We start from the raw sequence: 23,723 nt of genomic DNA, 5'->3' as shown, positions 1-23,723 counted from the left end.
AGGTTCTCTGTATTTAACTGAATACCAAGCTCCTCCGGCACTGATTTTGTAGACTCAGCAGGTGACAGATTAGATGCTAAATTATCTACAACCTGTACCTGATTAGCAGAACAAATCAATGATTTTGGTTGGATAATGATAGGCTTAGCCGTAACATTACAAATTTTTACTGGGATCTTGGTACTCGACATTTGATGTTTAAGTTTGAGAACTCGTGGGCACACAGTATATTTAAGATTGGAAATGTCAAGGTTGGTTTCAGTGACTATGTTGTCTACTCCCGGATCTAAATCCCTTACCATACCGTTTACCACCGTAGACTCGTATGGGGCTACCCTTAGAGGTTTCTTGTTAAGGGACCTAACACCATATGAACATGAAATACTGTCTACGGCGGTTTTCCATTCAGTAGGGATTGTAAAGAAATCATCCGCTACAGAATCTTTAATAACCCTAATAACATTAGTACCTAACAATACAGGGCACTGCATGTTGTAATCAGTATCGGGTACTACCAAAGCCAAAATGTTAAATTTTGCATTCCGCATAAACGGTATCTGGACCTCGCACTCAATATACCCTAAATAATTCAGGGCGGAACCATTTGCAACAGTAATATCTAGACCTAGGGTACTTAAATCTCTAAGTTCAGGCTTAATCTTCAAACTGTTATAGAAGGTTTGTGATATTGTGGACACTTGGGAACCACTATCAATCAGACATTTGATCTTCTTACCTTCTAAAACTACAGAACCCGTATTGGATACACCTAACAGTCTATCCAATATCCCTGTTTGGCCATTTATGCTACATTCAGCCTCTGATTGGCCTACAGCAGAGACTGTAACTAGTTTGGGTTCTTCTTCTCACCTGACTTTTGACCAGAATTCTTTAAAAACTTTTTTTTCCGACCTTGACCCTGACCTTGACCTTGACCTTGATTAGGACCTTGACCTGACTTTTGACTGTTATGCGGTCTATGGCTATCAAGTTTTTTTAGGATCTCATCAAATTTGGTATCCATTTTATCCTCAAGAAGTTTCAATTTCTTTTCAAACTCTTTGGATAAATCAGCTGTACTTGTCTGCTGTTGATCGGCCTCTACAGAGACAGCATGACTTTGACCTTTTCTCTTATCTTTATGCTGTGAAGTACTATTATCCGAACTACCAGCATTTGAAACCAAATTTAGTTCTTTTTCTACAGTCCTAATCTCTCTTAAGAGCTCCTCATAGCTGGTAACTATGTCATACTTATGACGCGTTTGGCTCTTAAGTTTATCTGAGTGCAGTGAGGTCCAGAACTTATGCCTCAGTAAGTCATTTTTTGCAGCCTTGTGTAATGACCCGTTATCTATAGCAGTCTGTAGTAGACTTTCAAGTCTGCACCCAAAGTTGGTGACCGACTCGTCTGGCTTTTGCTTAGAATTAAAAACTCTTGCATGATCATGCCATGCGTCGACACATCACCGAACAGTGCATCTAATCTGGCTAAAATTTCCCTAGGAGAAGCCTTATCCCCCATGGTCACCAATACTCGGTGGGCTACACCTCTGAGTGACCGCCTTAGGGCTTGAACTAAGGAACTGGATGTAACCTCAGAATCGCTCATTAAGCAGCGAATCTCGTACCTCCAGTCCATATATAAAACATCCCCCTTCATGGGAGGATCCTCCCCTGAGAAAGAGGGTAATTTGGGTACCTGATGAGGACGAGTATAAAAACTAGCCTCATTGAAGGTGTGGTCACCAGGAGCAAGGGAACTTGTCCTTGACCTGGACTGTTTTATAGGTAGGTGTGGATTCACGTCGTCGGGTTTATCTGCAACAGGGACGACCACATAGTTGCCCATCCTCTGAAGCAGTACTATCATCTGCTCCTCTGAGAGATTAATCTCAGCAGACTCTTCAAACTTCACATGCTCACCACCCTTAGCCCTTACAGCTTGATCATCTTTCAAAGGTGGAGGTAAGTTCAATCCCTTGTCTGGCAAATCTGGCTTCTCTGCCATTGTTTACAATAAATGGGAAAATATATAATTAATGTTATAACTACTAAAGCTCACTGGCAATCCTCAAAGATCTTTAAGGTTAGACGCTTCATCCAATACCTAGCCAAAAGCTCGGTTGGATGGACACCGTCCTTGAACAATTCAAAGGCGACGGAACGCTTGCGCCCACGGCATGTATACCTAATGACGTCAAGGTGAAATCTTATAGAAGTGACGCCAACAGCCGCATTAACCTGATTAAGGTAAGTATTTAAAATACCTATCCGTCCCTCCAAAATCTTGTCCTGTCCTACGAACTGGTTTGGATCAGGATGACCCCTGGATTTATTCCATTGCACTATACTATATGGTGGAATTTCGAAAAAAATCAAGGTAACTTGGGGATACAAACTTGCCAAGTTCCTGACCAGGTCTACATTTGTCTGTACATACTTAGTACATTCCTCATCAGATGAGTGCGACAAACATATGAAGTTTCCTGATTTTGTGGTCAAATCACAGGTACCCAACCAGATATACAACACGACCTGTGCATGTTTCCGTACCAAATTTGGCAGTTTCTGTCTCAGACAGTAATGCGCAAAGCTGAACTTACCTCCAGCTTGACACCAGAATTCTAGGTCATGCCCTAAATTCTTTATATATTGACGATACCTACTTAAGTAGAACCCCTTACTGCTAGACAAAAGGACTGGAAACTTGGACAATGCTACTGGAGGGTCAACAGCTTTATCTAAAAACTTGACTAACTTACCTTCACTCATCTGTAATACCAGAAGCCAAGGTATGAATATACACACGTACACTTACCTTACTCACCGGTGATGACAGTTAAGTATGAGGATGCTCTTATGCCAAGTTACGGTCATGATGAAGCACATGAAATGTAGGTGATAAAATCTCTAGATGATGATGATGATAATGATGATAATGACCCCTGGTAAGCTGCAATAATAACACGAAATAAATCAAATGAAAAAACAACGAACAGTGTCCAAAAACATAGCTAAACCACCAAACCTAACCGCACATCTTACACTATATTAGAACAGTCAGTTTATGATTCGGAATGTTTCTCTGGAACGTCCGTAGATTGAGACAGCTGCATATTACACACAAACACATACATCATTAACACGGCTCTTCTATGTCAATCGTCTCCCTAGAGCTACGTGAAACGACAGTCTCCTATTTTCGGATTCCCACAGGGTTGATTCTGTGGTTATTCTGCTCCACCGGAAGTACACAACCACGGCCTTGACCTTCTAACGTGGAACGGAAGTGGAACATCCTATTGTCAGGATTTCTGGTTTCTCCTGGACCGGACTCGTACCGCCAGCTCCGTTAGAGTCTAGCCTTTTAGCTTGTTTGCCCTGGTCTTCAAACGTTGGGCGCCATTTGTAACCGTTGGTGAGGAATTCAAGGAAACACCAGGTTCAGTATATTGGTTCTTTATTATGCATAAAGACCTACAAAACATATAACATGGACGTAGTACATTGACCGGAACAATTACAATATATTTAAGCGACAATAGTACACAACGCGACCACGGTTACAATTATGCAATAGAAATTTACATTTATATAAAATATACATGAAGACAGACTTACCAGGGCTAGCTACAATGTTGTCTGCTCTGTCCAATGGCATGATGGAGAATGAACAGGGAGCGGGGAACAGGAATGATATGTGCAGGGAATAGGACGAAAAGTCCGTGCAACACTCTCATCCAATCGAACCTCTCTCATACGATGACGTTTGAGAAGAGTCCTTGCACGCACGGGACATACATGTAGTTGACACATGCATGTCCCGAGCGCCCAAGGGCTACAGAACAAAGGAACGAAACATTTGCAAATGAAATCATGATGTAGACCATAAAACTGAGAACAGAGAACAGAAAGTGTCTGCGTTTACTTCTTTACCTGAATAGAATCTAAACATGAATTGCATAGAAATGGCAAACAATATGCTTTTACATTAGTATGGTTACCGGCGCTTTCCTGTCGAAGATACAGACTTCGGACGGTTTTTCGTTACAGTTAGACGTGTATTGTACGACTGCAAATCTGCAATCATGATAGAAACAGTTTAGAAGTTAAGGCAGTGATTATTTCCATATTTTTTTAGCATGACCCTAAAAACAAATTTATGTGAACGGTTAAGAAACAAGTGATTTTCAGATATCCGACGCATTATAGTTATAATTTTATAAAGGTAAACGGTTTTAATCCGCACCTACATGTATCTTTTAACATTGCAAAGATATTCAAAATAGAGCTCAAATACACTAACCTTTGGGGTCGGTGATATACATTGTTTATATACATCAAGATAAAAATCATACGTAATTGTGTGTCTCGTTTGTCCCGTTTTTGTCAGTGTAATAAGATTTAAGTAACCTTTAAGCCCCCATGCTTATAAAGAGAGGTATTTCTAGGTAGGCTATTTGGTGCCGTAGATCGTGAGTTCGATGCCCCGTCAGGGCACGAGTCATAAAGTTGTCTTCCTTCGTCAGTTTTGTTACAATGTTATATATATATATATATATTCAATTTCAAATCTATTTAATACATATAACGCACTTTTCATAACGTTTTCAAAATTGATATTCAGATAACATATATTCGCAAAGATTTTTGATATTTCGACTCCATATACTTTAAGGATTGTCACATGTCGGCGTTAAAACAGTGACTTTATGTTGACAAAATATTGCAGATAAATCACTGAACACTATAACAAAGCCTATGCTTGCAAGTAAAACCACGCCTAAAGTACCAATGTACTTAGATGAAGTACGCTCGTCTGATACTGATATCAGTTTCCGGGTAGAACGAGATACCTTAGATGCGTCTATTTTTAAGGAAGATACCAGGTCCTTAATCTTTGATTCAATGGTTATGTATTCCAGGTGGCAGACACAGGTACACACATCTCCAAGAAAGAAGGTTATATTCTGGTTTGTGACTGACTGGTAAGGGCTGAGTGTTGTAGAAGGAATAAAATTTAATGTGTTTATGCTTTCGGCATAGGCACTAGAACTATGGATAGGCGATGTGGAATAAAAAGAACTTTCAATACAGCTTTCGGCTGATGTCACAGTGTAGTTTTCTATCAATGACGTCGCTGTATCATACAAACTAAGAAGTTCAGTGCTAAAATGTGTAGAATAGCTATCAACTGTGCTTTCTATCGACGGCATCAGCATGACGAGATCCTCGGATGACGTAACAGTTGGAATAGGATTCAGTTGTGTTGATTCAAATTGCGTGACGTAGTTTGAAGTCGTTATGTCTGCCGCAGGTGATGGTGATACTGATCCATCTAATGTAGAATAAGTCGACTGGGTTGTGTAATCTATAAAAAAGATAGTTTAGTACGTTACAGAGATATATCAAGTCTATAACTACCAACACATATCCGACACGATAATCTTATCAAACAAAGACCATATTCTTTGTCGTCTCTTATCACTGACGAGTGCTAGAAAGATGAAGGGAACAGTCGTATGGCGCTATCTGATTCAGTTTAGTTCTACTTTATATAACTCTGAATTTGTTGTGAAAATTGTCAATTTCTTGCGTGTCTGTACATCCTTTGATATATAACAAAAAACATATATTCAGCCGTAGATGTGATTTGGACATGGAACAAATACATTAAATGCTGATGGTTTTATATTATATGAAAAGTATATCATTTATTATGATATACAAATAAATAAAGACAAGATAGTCTTTATGGTGGCATGTTCCAACCACTAGTTAAAGAACTGTATGAAAGACACTCTTTTCAATATTGGGACGTAGATACACATGGTCAAGAATGAACTGGGGTTGATAGAAGGAACAAAAATAAGTCAACTATGACTTCACTAACTGTTTTGGGTAGTGAACTGATATAAGCGGTCAGAACACCGACAAAAGCTCGCAAATTAAGTTTTTAATTTCTGTTCATGTACAAAACAAACTTAATGAAATAAAAACGACACACAGGAATTTCAAAAAGCTTGCAAAAACAGCAACTGAAAACAACATTATTACTACAGAAATCCCAAAAAGCTTGCCGAAAGCAACACAAACAAAACAGAAAACTATACAAATGAGTAACACAACAAGACTGAAAAAAAGAAATGGAAAAGATAGAAGACAGGAACAAAATATAACGAGAAAAAAAGAATGCGACAACATATAGAATAATAAATGTATCAGTAAAAATTAAATAAAATAGATAGAAAAACCGAAAAACCAACAGAACTGAGATAGAACACAAACAAAAAATATAAATAGTACAAAGTTAATACCATTCTTAAAACATGAACCTAAAAACCATTGACGAACTATACCTACTCCTAAATATGTATGCTCTTTATAATGACTCCTCACCCTACATTTTGGCAGGAGATCAATGCAGTGGAATATTTTCATAAAACATGCGTTATTTTGTCGTCAATTTTCTATCCGTTTTCAGGGGAAAAAAATCTCTTTTTTCATTTTTGTTAAAACAAAGAAGAAAAAAAAAGAAACACGTGTTTCTTTAAGTTTATGATAAAAATGTATCCTCTTACCCGAACTGTTGCTGCAGACTTTAAGGAATGATGAACCGTTAATGTATGTCGACTGGGATGTTGGCAAGCATGAATATCTCCAGCATTCAAGCCTCTGCGTGTTTAATGTCACACCAAGACAGTGTGTGTATGAAGTGCATGATGATATGCATTCATAGTCTGACCGTACTTGTATCACTTCAAATGAACTACAATTTCCAGCAGTCTGTATCCCTTGATCTTCATAAAATGTTACATCTACAAAATAGTTGTTCCATAACAAGTTAAATCTTTAAGTTTAATTTACTCATCAAAACATAAATTGTCAAGTAATTCATTCAATAACATTATCACGTAAAGAATTATTTCGCAAAGCATCCATCATGTATCAACTGTAGTTATTTTGAATGTTAACATAATATTAAAACAAAATCAGCTTTACCCTCACAGGAGTTGGAGTAGAATGAAGTGGATTCTGGTATGTGTTGCCTATATCTGTATTCACTACAAATCGACAGTCGACATTGTGTCTTTGAGGTATCGTACTGTAAACCTTTACAAGCAGTGTTTTGGGAACACGTGTCCTGACACTGTGGAAGTGAGGATGATGATGACGACAGATAAGCGCAGTCTAGACCTGTCTTTGGACCCTTCGATATATATGTGCAGTTTCTCACCACTGTCAGAAAAAATGTAGTCACAAATGAGAAATATGTACAAAATTTACTCCAGTATCAAAGCATCAAATAGAACTCTCACACAACAAAAGAAAGCTCGTCGTAAACACAAACCACAGACGACTGCTCGCTAATCAGAAGCAGGAGGCTGTGTACAAACCTTCAAATTTACAAACATACAGTATTAACACAACATACCGAATGGAACTCATGATGAACACAAAAAGAAATACACAAAAACATTTACATACAAAGCACACATTCATCAACATTAAATTTCAGATAAAATTCCTAGATCAGTAACAGGGAAATGATATTCTTGTTTCAATATGAGAACCGCATGATGATGGAAACATCACCTCCTCGCGTATGACAAAATGTAACGAGCAACGAAAATGTAAACCACCATATATTTTACAAGGAAATAGTCTCTGGACTCTCTCCATGCTTCCCCTTATCCATCAACTCATACTTTGAATTTAGTAACTTAAACACTTAAAACGTGACATTACTTTTGATGAACTTTCAGTTAAATTTTCTGTCGTCTTCTCGTTGTCAATACTGTATGCCCCTATCATCAATGACGAGTCATAAAAACACGGACGATACAGCTGAAAGGTGCAGTTTAATTAAGTTTTGATTCTACTGTATCTAATACTTGTTTCTTTTGCAAGGGGGTGATATCATGTGTGCATTTTGAATAATCCCTGAATGTTTAGGAAGTAAATTATTAATTGGGAACTATTCCGTATCTAATGAACATCAACTGCTAATATTTATATCCATATTCAACTTTTAATAGCTGCTTACCTTGTTTTGAAGAAAAACGAAGGTTGGTATTAGGTGTATATACAGATTGCTCACAAAAATGCAGGTAACATGTCATACCAGCACTGCGCAAAGTCACCCCTTGGCAGTCCGAGGTGTTTTCACATAAGTGGAAACATTCGTTTTCCTCAAACACCCCCACCATTTCTTCATCAATTGGCGAACACGTCTCACTTAAACTCGTTGTCGGTAGGAAGTCGCATGTAACATCTGTTAATAGAACATTCTGCCGTTAAAGACTATTGCATGAAAACTCTTTACTGGACTACTTTGTAGAAAGACTTTTAAGGATTCGCATTTTTTCAAAAGAAGTCTAATTGTGCATTCCTTGATGGTTACCGATAATATTATTTTCAGGAATTTTAATGACTTTGAAAACGTCGCGTGAGCGTTTTGTTGTGAACAACTAATTGAATTAACCGAGAATACCGTCGTAATAATGCAACAATAATTCAAACGAACGATTGATAAAACGCAAGCAAAATATAAACAAAATATAAATTTGCGTGACGACTCATGAAAAGTAGACCAGGAGAATAAGAATGGGCTCTCATGAAAAAAAGTAATCAACGATACCCAACATAAAAATCAAGGTCAAATCTGGGTTAAGTCACATTTTCAAAATGATAGTTAAGGTAGGGACAACGGAATCACTATCTATATCAATAAGCCTCGAATTCGACTGCCCTCATATCAAAATAGAATATTTCGAAATGTGAACGTGATGTCGACTATGTGTTTTATGTTATTTTTGTGTTTTTTTCCCCCTATGAATTACTAAACTAGCAACCAATATTGCTTATCGTCGTATAAATAGTCCTTAAACAAACAACAGTGTGTTTTTTCCCTAAATCATAAGTATAAATGCTGACGGAAGTACAACTAACGGCAATGTTAACAAAAAGGAAAACATAAAGGTAATACAAGAATTAAATACAAAATATGAAAGCGCAGTTTCAAATTGACAGAAAAATCAAATTATGTAGTACAGACTTGTATAGACTCGTGATAGATATGTTATATACATGAATGGCAGAATTAACATAATTTTATCATTCTTGTTTCTTTGAGATCGTATGAACAGGTACAGCAAAGGGTAGGGATACTCAGAAGTTGGCAATTCGGATACTTTCGTTTCTGCCTTCTTCTTAATATATGTCATGAGTTATAGATAAGCCAATAAGGAAAGTCTATTTAAATGACATCATGAGTGGAAACTTTAATAGGCGTTACGATAGAATCGAAATACTAACCACCCAAAATATTATTTTCGAACAATAGATGCCACACAAACAACCGATTGTACTTAAATATACATGCTATTTGTAAGTAAATCCTAATATGACAACCCAACAAGCGTCATCAGAATACTTAAATCCCATTTTCTTTTATTGGCAGGAGACAGAACTGCCCTTAACATCTCGAGAGGAAGCTCACAAAACCGATGTTAAATCAATATGACCAAGTGAGACATTTGAAAATAAAAGAATATGTGATAAAGAAATGAAAAAAAGGAATAATAACCAAAATGTAGCTGACTTGTTTTTGGTCTTCCTTGTTTCTCGAAAATATAGGAAACAAAATACTATACCTCATTTTGCAGGGCAATATCACATTAGTTGTAACTGTGAGATAAAGTAATTGTATTTGTCACCAATTTGTAAGAAAATTCCCTCTAAAAAAGAAATGTGTATTTAAGTAGTCACAAGGTGAAAAGGATTACTCATATGGGAGACGACAGTTTATATAGAAATATGATACTTACTGTACTGGGTATAGTCTATTTCTGAAAATAATGAATGTCATAATAAGGTACATAAGCATATATATCGGTGTACATGATAAGTATAGGTTATTTCTGAAAACAAAGAATGGTATGATAAGGTACATAAGCATATATATCGGTGTAAATGATAAGTATAGGTTATTTCTGAAAACAAAAAATGGCATGATAAGGTACATAAACATATACCCCATTTTAAATGATTGTCGGTTCCCATGGTATTATTTGATTAATTAAATAGAACCCGTTACTCCTTACTTTAAAAGGTCAGAATTGAAATCTGACTTGTTTAATAAATCATCAAGACGTTATAAAGCACTCACTTTGATAAAAAATGGAAAAACCTACCAAGAATAGAAGTCTCGTTCGGAAGTGTTGGATCTGAAACCATTTAGCAATTAATTTAGATAGGGCAAGTATATATATGTTTCCAATCATCAATGCTGGTATAGCCGTGGTAATATATGAGTGATATTGATACTTACATTGATATGACCACTTAACGGTTAGAAACACGAGTAAAATGTTTTCAACATAAAATCTTCATATATAAAATAAGATTTATTATTGCAGAAATAATGTCATAGTTAGCCATAAGTTGAAGCTTCCAATATTTTTTTCTATATGAAGTAGAGACTATTTCGTCATAGAAATATGTTTACACGGCACATTGAGATTCTCCTTTAAGTGCTTTATACCTATTGAAACCCGAAATTATAAATCAATACGTTAAAGTGTACGACTACTACTACTATGGTTTTTAACAGTACAGATATGAATTTGAATTATACCACATATTGATTGTAACAGGGCATCATTGTCAAAATATTAAAACCATTCCGAAAGGTTTCTTTTACCGATATTTGATAGACAATTTTTCGTTAATCGTGATCTAACATGCTAATTATATTTGAGAAAATAAATCAATAACTGATAAAGGAAAACTATAGGTTGGTTAAGACTTAGTTTAAATATTTTGAATGTAGAGGGGGGATCTTGAAAAAGTCAGAGGGATAAAGAAAATGTCTTCTTTGCAACTCAGATGACATTGAAGACGAATTCATTTTAATATAAAGTTTTATCGCGATCTAAGATGCCAATAAATTAAACCATTATATCATTATGAAAGATCAAGTGTTTTCAAGTTGATTAAGCTCCTTACTTCCTTACTACAAAAAAAAAAAAAAAAAAAATCAAGAAAATTAATGATTTAGGAAAATGTTTGACTCTTAATTAAAAAACATCGTAATTGAATTCTTGAATGTACATTTCAGTATATCATATTAATTAGATGAAAAATTGGTTCTCTTATGTCGGCCTTATTTTCGCACTGAACGGGTAGTGGATATCAATTATGTTATATTGTACGAATCCATATACAATGTACCTTTTCTCTCATCCCTACCGGTATCATACTGGTCTGTCCAGGTAAATACACCCATGCTTGCTGTGTGTGTATTACCTCGCTTCCGGTGTAGGATAGCCACACGCGCGCAATGATACAAAAGTAGGTCGCCGAACCGAAAGTAGATCTATCTATAGAACATTTCAACAATACATTGAATTAAGATATGTAATCAGATAATATTTTTTGTTTTATTTATGATATAAATTATGTAAAAAAAACACGTTCTTTTATTGTTTTTTATTAATAAAATATGGAACTATATTTTCACGCGAAAGGACACACTAGCTTGGCCGACATCAAGTGATTTGGCTTCGCTTGCAATGACAGGGCTGCTGAAACAACGTTAGACTGTGGAAATGAATGGTTTCCTTCGTTTTTAGAACAGCAAACAGAGTTTGCATATATGGGGTATGGTAAATCGATTGGCGCTGTTCTTTTTTTATTATATGCAGTAGAAAAAAAGTTTGGATTGAGAAAAAATGGCGTCTATCTGAGAAAGCTATCGACAGATAGTGCCTATTTTTGCATATTTTTAGGTTGGGGATTGAGAGAAAAATACTCAATCATATGTGGTTCATGTAGGATAGGGAAATTTCACCCTCTGGGTCACAAAATGTGGTAAAACCCTCGGCAGAGCCTCTGGTTTTACCACATTTTGTGACCCCTCGGGTGGAATATCCCTATCCTACATGACCACATATGATAGAGTCTTATAATACTGTATAATACGTAGCATGTACTATATATATTTTGTATGACCACTGTTGAACGCATGCGTAATTGTAGATTTGCAGTATATTGTATGCATGTCAACTCTCCGATGTATTTTGCAGAAGGAATCAATAAACTGATCATATTGTCAGCTGGTCGATTTAGGGACAAGAGCCTCACTTTGAAAATGACATTTCTTATTTTTATACTGACGTTTTCTATATACTTTCCTACCTTTTGATGAGGAAATGGCAGTTGAATTCGATGTCCTCGAATAAAACGTATGTTTGCCATAGCCGGTCATATTCATATAGCTTCCACAAGAGTGAAAATCACATGATAGCCTCTGTCCTACGGAGGAAAATCCTTGGCATTCCACCGTATTTAAACATTCTGCAGCACACTCATTTATATCGAGCCCCAAAACTTCAGAGTTCAAAGGTCTACACTTGCCAACTCTGGACGAGCCGTGACCTGTAAAGCCAGTACCTTTACAGAAAGGAACACCGGTAAGGAAAGAAAAAGAAAATGGGATCATTAAAAAGATCACATCTGTATTTAAGATCAACCATTTTTATAAATATATTCGGTTGTTTGGTACACAAGATCTCGTTTCTGGTAATTGCACTTAGTCTTTACCTACGTAGTCACGTTACCGGTAAGGGGTCAACATTAAGACTTGGTCAATAAATCTGCCCAGGGACCCGATTATCGCATTTTACTGTGTAAATAACAACGATACAAAAGTGCCGTCTGATCGCAAATACGAAAAGATTGTAAACTTTTATACGGTGTACAAAGGTAGCAGTGTACAGTAAAAATGCCAAATTCTGAAAAATATGGCACATGCTTTAGATATGTAAACATTGCCAGTTAACCTTACATATAACCTCTAATAAAGTATATATATTTGAAATCTGTACAACATTTGCAATTTTCATAGAGCTCTGAAGGATAAGTAAACTGATATTTTCTGTGATTTTTAGAGCTGTGAATACCATGGTAACAGCTTAAAAAATTCTCAAAAATTGCAAAATATTATGATATTTGACCCAAAATGGCACAATTCTCTACACAATTTTTTTTCTGAAACCTATTTAAAATTAAATATCTCTATCCCAAAGACAGAATTAATCTTGTTTGGACATATGTTGTAAATTAAGTTTTTCCGCTATCTTACCTTTTCTGTGGGCTTCCATTTTGCGCTGTAGGCGAAACTAAATTTCCTGTGTAAACACACGTTCGGAAAATCCGGATATTTAAAATTCGGAACCAATTTATTGATTTTTGTTTTAATAAATGTGAAGCCTGTATGTACTACTTCATACTGGATATACCAATTATAGTGTACATTTATTTTTTCATTTTTTATACATATCATAATACAGGAGTTATTTGCTTAACAAAAAAATTGCCCATGGCCAGGCTGTCTTACTGTGGTGTGCTACCAAAAGAGGTCCTTATTGCGAATGAACAGTTTTTGACGAATTCAGGCATTTTAACAAAATTGGCAGTTTTTATTATTTTCATCTAAAAATCTTTGTTTTTACACTTGCTTCAACAGCAATGAGTTTGAGTAATGGGGTTAATTAGGGTGATTTTCAGAGTACGTGTTTATGTTGATGCTTCGATTTGGAACGCTTTCGTGATTTCAGTATCGAAAACGCCATAGAAATGGATCTTAACTAAATAAATACATAATCTGCAGATAATTTCCAAAAGCATACAAGTTATCGTGTACACATGTTATCGGTTATGGTTGTTGGTGGATTAATGTCTCGTAATCAACATTCATACATGATATTAGATGATTTTGTTTTGTCTCATATCTCATCATTTTAAACTAGTAAAAACACAAAATGGAGTCTTTGGGTAAAGTAGCAAACACACTACGCGAGACCCGCAAACAATGTGACATCACCGAAATGCAAAGTTGCAATACTGTTCAATAATGTATATTTTACATGAATACACTGATGGACAACAAGAAGGGGCGTAACTTTAACCCAATGCATAGCTCACACATCAACCATACTCCACAAACATCTTTCCGCTATATATACTCGTACCTGTATAGTTTTTGGAGTAGAAAGACATGTCGGCGTCATCAAAATAAGTGGATTCGTTGCATGCTTGTAAAAAGCAATTCCATTTCCGTGAAGGCCTGACAGTGACTCCATGGCAATTGCTGAATCGGAAGCACGCAATCTGACAGTCAAGATGGGTAGAAACTTGAAACATGTCAATCATCGGCCAGTGTAAGCAGGTCGCTCTTGTTCTTGTTCCAGCAGTGAAAAATTGGTTGTAAGGCTCTATTGGAATACATGTGAAATTAAACATCTTATAATAAGTATAATACGTTGTCATTCATAAGAAGCTAAATGAATACTTAAGAGAAATTAATTTGTTTATTTTTATTTAATACATTTCTATTAACTGAGTTCTTTATCAACCTTTACAAGGTTGAGAGAAGATAGTTATTTACTGTTTATGTTTTGATACTACATTCATCATAAGATTTAGATTTCATACCACAGCGCCTTGCATAAAAGGAGGTCAGACTATTGTTAGCTATCATGTATCCGTCAGAACACACATGGAGTTGGCAGATCCGAAGATCCTCTTGAAATGTCATTCCTTGACAGCCTGGTGTGGAATCGCAGATACTCTGACATTTAAGTAAGGTTGAGTTCTGATATACGTCCCCGTTCACGTCATCACTGCAGGACCCTCTCGTGCCGAGGCCAAGATCGTCATAGTAACAATCCGGAGTGAAACGTCTGACTGAATGTAATTTAGACTTGAGAAGATTAAGGTACATTTCAATATTTAATCGCTGCTCTATATAGAATTTGGCTCATGGCAAGTTAACTATACTCAATTAGATATCTGACACAGTATTAAGATATTTTATTTATGATATATCTCATTAACAATGCATTGTACAAAATCAATACAATATTTCATAAATTAAGTAAGATTTATTCTATGACATGATTCCATCCTCATCGATATTGCTCCTTCAACAAATGGCCACTCAAAACTTAGCTAAGTGACTTTGCAGCAATGTTACAAATTTTAGAAGGGACAACAATAGCGATATCCCCCTTTAATTGGGAAGGCTGGAAACCATGCATTTGCAATGGCATTAAACAAATAAATCTTTGATGCTAGATTTGTTTTTATATTATGTGAATCTGTGCTAAATTAAACATAAGATATCTTTAATAAAATATGTATCACACTACTTACTGTATAATGGGGGTTACATTTCATGGGAGTAAAACTCGCGATTGTCCAATCTGAGTTCAGTTTCAGTTATCAAATTTCGTGCAACCACACCACGTAAAAATTCTGCAGTTAACACTTCTATACATTTGCCTGTTTGCTGAATTAAATATATAACTAATGTGGATAACGATACATACCTTTCATATAAGAAAAACGCAACATCCAGTTATCTGAAATATAAGTCTGAGTACATATTAGCGTAACATCACCATGTATGATACATGTATGCAACAAACATTTATTTCAAGGGAGTCTACGCTGTCAGCCCGAACAATCCCCTACATACAAACTAACGTACTCGTTTTCCTGCTATGCTGTTTAGGTAGCACACCACAGAAAGACTGGGTGGCCGTGGGTGTTTTTTTTTTGTTAAGCAAATAACTATATTATGTCATACATAGAAAAGAAAAAAACAATAAATAAATGAATACAAAATTACACTATAATTGGTATATTCATTATGAAGTAGTACATGCAGGCTTCAAATTTGTTAAAATTAAAATAAATAAATTGGTTCCGGATTTTAAATTTCCGGATTTTTCTAAAGTGAGTTTACACAAGAAACTTAGTTTTGCCTACAGCGAAAAATGGAGGCTCATAATCAAAGTAAGATCGCGGAACAACTTAATGTACAACATATGTCAAATCAAGATTAATTCTGTCTTTGGGATAGAGATATTTAATTTCAAATAAGTAGGTTTTAAAAAAACATTGTATAGAGAATTGTGTCTTTTGGGGTCAAATATCATCATTTTTTGCAATTAATTTTTTTTAAGTTGTTACCATGGCATTCACATGTCTGAAAAGATATAGAACAAATTACTTATCCTTCAGAGCTGTATTAAAACTGCAAATAATGTATAGATTGCAATTATATTTACTTTATTATTAGAGGTAATATGTAGGGTTAACTGCCAATGTTTACATATCTAACACATGTGCCATATTTTTCAGAATTGGGTAATTTTACTGTACACTGCTACCTAAATACAATTAACTACATACTTGAGTATTCGTAGTCGTGGAAACCAAATTTTGTTGATGATTTTATTATTCAAAATCGAAAATGTTATAAGGCAAACATTCAACATTCGTATATTGTGTGTATTATATAGGAATGCGAAATATATATATTGTATAAAATATACCGCAAATGTTGTACTGATTGTTTCAATATAAAATGATATAATGGCGAGTAGCTTACCAAAGCATTCACTAATGTAGAATATGTTTGTGCTGTCGGCCTTTGTAGATGTGGTACAGTTAAACATGAAACATGATGCCGCTTTTCCCAGCGTCAAAGCTAAACAGGTATTTCTCTGTGCACATGCTTGGAGGCATTCATCGCTTGACATGTTCAGAATCACAGGTGATGACGTGCAGTTAGCATCCAGACCTTTACCTTCGGCCTCCACGTTGCAGGAATTTCCTTTAACGACAAACTGTGTCATCAGAGTTCGAATCTCCTTGACGCTAGTGTTATTGAAACGGGCCGTGTTTACAGGGTGCATTCACGTGACAAACCCGTCTTTGTAATACATGTACATCATGTAGTGATGGGGAGCCTGAAGCTGGTTCCGAATTCCGAGTTCCTAGTTCCGTTTAAGTAAAACGCAACTCAGAACCTATTCTGAGTTCCGTTTAAGTAAACGGAACTAGGAACCAGTTCCGAGTTCCGTATAAGAAAAAACGGAACTACTATGTATAAGCTTTACGGGACTTTATCCCAGTTCCGAGTTCCGTAAGTAAAACGGAACTACTATGTAGAAGCTTTACGGGTTTTTGTCCCAGTTCCGAGTTCCGTTTAAGAAAAACGGAACTACCATGTAGAAGATTTACGGGACTCGGTCCCAGTTCCGTTTATGTAAAACGAAACTAGGAACCAGTTCCGAGTTTCGTTTAAGAAAAACGGAACTTGGAACTAGTTCGAGTTCCATTAAAAATACTCTATCTATGAACAAGTTCCGAAGTCCGTTTACGATTCTATTATGAAATGAAAGATAATGTCTTGTCATTAGTCGAGGCCTTTCAACAGTTATGAGATAATGCTTATCAAACTATCGGCAGGTGGGTGCTTCCTACATACCAATTTTTCGACCTCTCAGGATTGATATCAATACGAATTGTTGATATAATTTATTCATTAAATGATATCATAAATTAGAATTCATGATATCGTTAAATCATTTAATGATACCATCAATTCGAATAAGTGATATCACAAATTGTACATTAATAATAAAACGGTACTGGGGGAACAGTCTAATCATTGACAGCGAATAACAAAGAAGGCCTTTGTCAACAGCTCCGTATAAATTTCCTGCTACCCTGCGTATTTCTATGTTACCAAATGCCAATGAAACAACTGTTCAATATTATTCAATGAAATTGTAATGTTTTTATTTGTGTTGAATAAAACATCAGTAATACCAATTAAAGATTCGTCATATAGGCATTTCATTTTTTTTTTTTTTCGTTTTTACAAGCTACTTTACGAAGGGGTAACACTAAAGAAATGTACCATAAACGAAAACTGCGCTGTACCATTCTCTCTAAGAGGTTACAACAGTTTTCCGTAATTTTACAACACCAGTCGCGTTGTCATCCTTTTTTCCCAGAAGTTTCATCGCATGCAATTTTACGTGTACGTGTACGTGTAGTTACCCGTACCCGTACACGTATACGTAAGCTATCTTAACCTCTCTATTTTCTTAAACGAAACTCGGAACTGCTTCCAAATTCAGTTTATCTTAAACGGCACTCGAAACTGGTCACAGGTTCCGTTTAACTTAAACGGAACTCGGAACTGAAAACTAAGGACCAAGTCCCTTAAAATGTATACGTGACTGATAACTGCCTTTGCACCCAATGACGCATATAGTTTTTCTTCTTCAAATTCGGGTCTCATATTGAGATAAAATACATAGAATATTTCCTTAAACGGAACTCGGAACTCGGAACCAACTTCAGGCTCCTGTATATGATTTAAAATCGACCTTATCGTGAAACATATAACTAATTTTATCGTCATTTCATATTCATTTCTCTTTAATTTGCTTTTTGTAGAAAAAGAAAAAACAGCAAATAATAGGTCAGTAATAATTAGATGAATATGATAAACATTTTGCGTATATGAAATATAAAGTGAGATATAACTGTATGCTAAACGACAATAACAATATTAAGTACATTATAGTACTAGGTTCAAGGTATACATTATAACCATACCTGAGCAAATTTTCCGGAAATATGTAGAGTGCAACTCATTTGAAGTCTGGAAATAAGGACACTCGTGTAGAGAGCAAATGATATGATCCATTTCCATTGTGAAGCTTTGGCAGTCGGAAGTGGCTTCGCACATTTTGAAACAATTGTGTATGTATCCCGTCAATAAAACGGTGCCGTTTTCAATTATAGGAGGACAGTTCCCTGTTCTCTCACGACTTGGTATAGAATCACAAACACCTTGGAAAAGATCAAACATAACACGATCTCATGTGATGGCAGCTAACTGGAAAATGACCAAGAATAGAACAGTTCGAGAAAAATTTGCTATGTAACCCTACCTGGTCTTGACTACCAAAAACAAACATTGAAGTAATAACATTGATGTTCGATCTAAGCAAACTATTGTTAGTTCATGTAACTGATTGATTTTCATCTGAGTTATATTTCAAGGAACATTTTTACAGGGACATTTTAAGGAATAGTAACAGAGGTGTTTTTTAAGCGAAAAGTAACGCTGGTGGCTTAAAAAAAGAAAACATTTTTACGACGACATCTAAGAAAAAAAATACATAACTCAAGGAAAATAACAGAGATTAAAAAAAAAAAATACAGCATTTGAGGAAAAAGAGCAAAATAAGTCGTATGTAAGGGTATTTTTTTAATGGAAAAGTAGTGGAAGTCAATTGAAGGAGAAAAGTAACAGAGTTGAGATTAAAGAAACATACAGAGGCGTTTTTAATTTGTTTTTAGGATACGTAACAGTAGTGTTATAAGACAATGTAACAATTTAAAGGATAGGTCACATTACTGTATAAAGGAAACGTAGCAGAAACGAAATAAAGAAAATATCAGCGTTGTTTAACGATAAGTAAAAAGAGGCACCACGATGCAAATTTACAGGGTGTTTAAGATATCAGATACATTAATGATATCGGAATACTGTAGCTTGACGGGACTATTATTAGAAACAGAAAGAGAGAAACTAACAAGATCAGACACACTTGATAGACCAGGACATTATACGGAAAACACTTTAAGAAACATTCTGTTCAATCAGTTTTGATATTCACAGTCACCCTTAACCCCGATGTTAATATCGGCTGCACATGACGTGATTGCTACGCTATTTTGATTAACGCCACATAAATGCTTCGCAGTGCATTACGGATGAATCAAACGCAGCGAGGGTTTATTTGACTGAGAATAATTGCATTAGTGTGATGTTGTTTTGGTGTTACGTTGATCATTGTCACGACAAGGCTTTGTACTGTAAATCAATTAGGTTGTGAATCAATCACAGAAATGAATTTGATTTAAAGATGACATTCTTTTTAATGAACATACAGAGAAGATTATGAACATAAAATATTCATTACGAGAAGACAAAGTTAAACATACCTGACAATTAAATGCTTGTTATATTGCATTTATTGTCAACGTGAATGATCTCTGGTTATAGACCAACAGAAGGACCCCCTAGTCGTTTTTAAATCGAGAGAAATAGCTACCATATCCAACAACTCCTCGTTATGTAAGCTCTGTGTGTCACATTACGGTTTACCATATCTCCTTAAGATTTCCTTGGACAATATACCCCTTTATTAAGTGTTCTCACGCGTATGTAGAGCCAAAGAGACGTTCTATGTATTTGTTATTTTATCGGAGTGAAATGATGATTATAGTATAATATAGATAATTGTAGGATGGCAATGCTGTCACTTTCGATTTCTATACATTACTGCTATTTAAACATCTACCTGTTTCAGCCGGTGTATTCCCAACAGCAAATACAAATGTAACCTGAAATAGGAAAGTAGCAACATATTAACAAGTACCCTTATGAAGATCTTTACCACGGTGGACAAACATCATTTATGTGATGAAAAACAATAGCGACATGATACCTGATAACGAAACCGTAATTATAACTAAAAATATTTAAATCGGGACCCCCCGAAAACGTGCAAGCATAATCAGACCAGGTGATCAGAAAGGGTAAGAGTCTACTACTTCACCGACGGCACACGAATACAACTCTAGGTCAAATCCGGGTTAAGTCACACTTTTAATATGATAACTATGATGGCGATTTCGGAACCACTAGACGTATGTAAATAATCCATATTTCAAACAAATTGCAGGACCTCAATGATAAAAAGAAATATTAATTCGTAATTATCTGATAAGAATAAAACAAAGATTGCGTTAATCACCCGAGTTTAATCAAACACATACAATTGTAGTATGTTTCCTGTCATTATGATTTAATGTATCGCATGGACATTCAACACGTATTGTTATACATCTGTCAGAATATGTTCTTGCAGGTAGTAAGAGCAATTTTGAAAATTATCTGCATCTGAGAAATGCTTGACATATATACAAATAATAATATATTAATCCATCGATAGAGAATCTCAAGTAAATGATTAATTTAATGTTACGTTTTCTTATTACCAAACTTAAAATTCATATGAACACGAATATATTGAACACCTAGTGTATCATATCATAAATTCAAATGTACAGATCCTGATGAACTTATCACAATGACCTTTATGGAGCGCTTTTCCATCGTGAAAATACAATATACAACACTACAAGCATACTTTAACTGTATCAAACACCGCGTACCAAGTCAATTCTGTCCACAGGTACAACATCAATATTCAATATTTATTTTATTTGCATAAGTGTGTGTCAGAAAGAATCGAAGACAAAATATTGCTCTCAAATTCTGTATATACTTACCACGAACGCTGTCATCCAATTTGAACGCATCGTGCAGATGTCCAGCTTCAAGCTAAAGGAATCGCGTACCTGGATACAGCTAACAGCACATTTATTCATGAATTATTCCTTTGTAGTGGCATGCGACTTTGGTTCTAGCATTTTAAAGCGTTTTGCACCTTCGAGTGAGATATATTGATTTCTAGTAGAAATACCTCTTAATTTAATGATGTGAAAGAAACATATGTGAGCCTTTCATGTTCTAACAATTAGCTAGACTATAGCCGGATTTGTACTAACACATTAATAGCAACCTCTTTGAGTAGTATTGACCTAATTATCGATAAGAAACGTGTCGCTATTCAGTAACTTATATGCCGTTTAATAAGCAGAGAAAAGACTTCCTAAAATGAATGAGCAGTGGGCTGGTAAACAGTGATACGTCTTACTGAACGTTTATGTTTATGGAATTCTGGAAGGAACATTTTGTATGCTGATATTTTCACCTGCTGTTTCATTATATCATTCCATTGATGTTGGCGTCTGCTTGGTGTTTCCTTGTGTTGCCATTACTTTGAGCTGTGGTGTCATATGCGATCTGAAATATTGTTCTGACTTTGATAATACGATATATGTTTAAAGACTTCCAATTCAGCATCCACTGAGCTGAACTCCAACTTTGATCATTGATAGCAATACTAATTCATAGTTTGATATACCGCTATATTATAGCAACATGGCCGTCTCAACGCAGTTCACAAACTATTATCCGTGTTTTTTGGGCCACTATCTCATCAATCAGTCCATGTCTTTCTTGACGATCCTTAGGGAGCATACGGCCGAATCTGCCATTTCGGCGCTTGCAGCTAACATACGACCTTTCACGCACAGCCCTTCAAACAACTACGTTGACTGGAAGGGAGTAACGCATCTTGTTAAAGGATACAACACAATAAATAAGTAATAAGGCTCTGTTTGTCATTGGACCGAAGAAGACTGTGTGCGGTGTCGAGCTTAAAGAATTTTTTACATGCACATTACTTACCCATATAAAGTGCAGGGAATTATCCGGCTCTGAAAACGTACACGATCAACGTCGCTTTCTCATACTGAACATTCTGCGGAAAATGCTGAACACTAATTTCTTCCATGAAAAACTTGACATCAAACAAGTTACCCACATATTGCAACCATAGTATAACAAAAGTGCTGCCTATAATTACATCGCCACAAAACCCAACAACCCAAGGATAGGTTAACAGTGACAGCGTTTTGATATCAGTATTAGTAATAATATAACAATTTGAAGTTCTTTTATACCGCCATATCACAGAAATATAGTCTCAAAGCAGTTCACAAATGATTATCCTAACTGAGCGTTTAGTAAGAGTAAGCTGCCAATGTCTTTTTTCAGCTCTATTGGGAACATACCGCTGGAGCTGCCATTTCGGCCCTAACAGCTTACGGACAACTTTTCTGGCATTGCCCTACCATGTACTTCTTTACAACTGAGTCGACTGGAACAAAATGGAATAAAGCATCTTATTCAAGGATACATAGTGCCCGTGCCGGGACTCGAACTAGACCACTTTAGCTCTGCTTTTACTCTTGTCTCGAAAAGTACATGATTCGTAACAATTAGGGATTTATTTAGGGAATTATTGTTGTAAACTTAACATTTCTAGATACTGACATCCCTGCTTTTCTGCACTGTGATGTCGTCAAAATGACCACGTGGGTTTTCTTCGCCAAAAAGGGGGATTGATATAAGTTGATATACCTTGTTGCGCAATTGTTGTAAAACAAATAAAGTTACATATATTTGTAGATACATAATTACATTTACTTTCAGGATATACCAGTCGAGGACATTTAGTTTGGTTTCAGGGTTCATTTTATGATTATTGTGGGATATATTCTATTTTCGTGTTTGATACGAGTCTAGGCATTCTAGTATTGCTGATGGTCTTGTTGTCACTCTATACCGGTTCAAATATTGGTACTGGTATGTATTGGAACACACAATATGTTTTATATTTTATTAAATATTCAAACTTTTAAAGATATTTCATTGAAACCCATATGCGATTACTTTTATTTTTCTGGATTTTATCGAATCATAATACGACTACAAATCTGATTTGATAATACAAAGAAGTTTGATAAAGGCTTGGATTAACAACTGGCTAGGTGAGCGAAATAACGCAAGAGTTTTGAAATACTAAAGCAAGATAAGCTAGTATTTCTTTTTTGGAAACAATGCAAAATGTATATAAAGTAATAGTAATCCGACTTGATATGTCAATTCAATGAATGCTTACCTTCCTAACATTTCAGTATAATATGGTAGTTACCCTTGTTGACTAAATGTTTGTGGTGTACAACAGTCCACTACACTGTTGTACTGTTTATATGTCTGTTGACGGTAACGGGTAACAGTTTTTTAATAACTGTTGGTATCAACTCATTATTCTTGAAGAACGTAAACATAACTCACATGCACTG

The 23,723-nt window shown here is 35.5% G+C and overlaps 2 protein-coding genes across 4 annotated transcripts; both read right to left on the bottom strand.

Moving 5' to 3' along the window:
- Positions 1-2,625: 2,625 nt before the first annotated feature.
- LOC117335524 lies at positions 2,626-15,633 on the bottom strand. Of its 3 annotated transcripts, none has more exons than XR_004534442.1 (10): positions 14,502-15,633; positions 14,039-14,281; positions 12,204-12,458; positions 10,199-10,231; positions 9,833-9,853; positions 8,050-8,277; positions 7,005-7,241; positions 6,584-6,820; positions 3,138-5,373; positions 2,626-2,955 (listed from the first exon to the last, which is right to left on the bottom strand). XR_004534442.1 is itself a non-coding variant. In XM_033895565.1 (10 exons), exons 1-10 carry the CDS (start codon positions 15,420-15,422, stop codon positions 4,676-4,678), a joined length of 2,229 nt encoding a protein of 742 aa, XP_033751456.1. In that variant the 5' UTR covers positions 15,423-15,633; the 3' UTR covers positions 2,626-4,675. The 3 variants fall into 3 exon arrangements, 2 of the variants coding, with proteins under 2 accessions (XP_033751456.1, XP_033751455.1); XM_033895565.1 differs by having other exon boundaries at positions 2,626-5,373; positions 14,502-14,753; positions 15,398-15,633; XM_033895564.1 differs by having other exon boundaries at positions 2,626-5,373.
- Positions 15,634-15,740: 107 nt separating this feature from the next.
- LOC117336730 lies at positions 15,741-21,345 on the bottom strand. Its single transcript, XM_033897344.1, has 4 exons — positions 21,240-21,345; positions 20,246-20,288; positions 18,489-18,725; positions 15,741-16,689 (listed from the first exon to the last, which is right to left on the bottom strand). Exons 1-4 carry the CDS (start codon positions 21,336-21,338, stop codon positions 16,244-16,246), a joined length of 825 nt encoding a protein of 274 aa, XP_033753235.1. The 5' UTR covers positions 21,339-21,345; the 3' UTR covers positions 15,741-16,243.
- Between the last annotated feature and the right edge of the window lie 2,378 nt (positions 21,346-23,723).

This window comes from Pecten maximus, chromosome 10 (genome assembly GCF_902652985.1).
Source record: "Pecten maximus chromosome 10, xPecMax1.1, whole genome shotgun sequence".
Classification (NCBI taxonomy): Eukaryota; Metazoa; Mollusca; class Bivalvia; order Pectinida; family Pectinidae; genus Pecten; species Pecten maximus.
Note: the sequence above shows the minus strand (reverse complement) of the source record. Positions and strands in the feature narration are given on the sequence as shown.

Coding starts and splice junctions, on each gene's coding strand:
- LOC117335524 (XM_033895564.1), bottom strand. CDS start 14,790: ATGTACCTTAATCTTCTCAAGTCTAAATTACATTCAGTCAGACGTTTC. Junction 12,459..14,038: donor CTACTCCAAAAACTATACAG/GTACGAGTATAT, acceptor CTTTCTGTAAAG/GTACTGGCTTTACAGGTCAC. Junction 7,242..8,049: donor TCGTTTTTCTTCAAAACAAG/GTAAGCAGCTAT, acceptor TTTTTCTGACAG/TGGTGAGAAACTGCACATAT.
- LOC117336730 (XM_033897344.1), bottom strand. CDS start 21,338: ATGAATAAATGTGCTGTTAGCTGTATCCAGGTACGCGATTCCTTTAGC. Junction 20,289..21,239: donor ATTGGATGACAGCGTTCGTG/GTAAGTATATAC, acceptor TTCCTATTTCAG/GTTACATTTGTATTTGCTGT. Junction 18,726..20,245: donor GAATACACCGGCTGAAACAG/GTAGATGTTTAA, acceptor ATCTTTTCCAAG/GTGTTTGTGATTCTATACCA.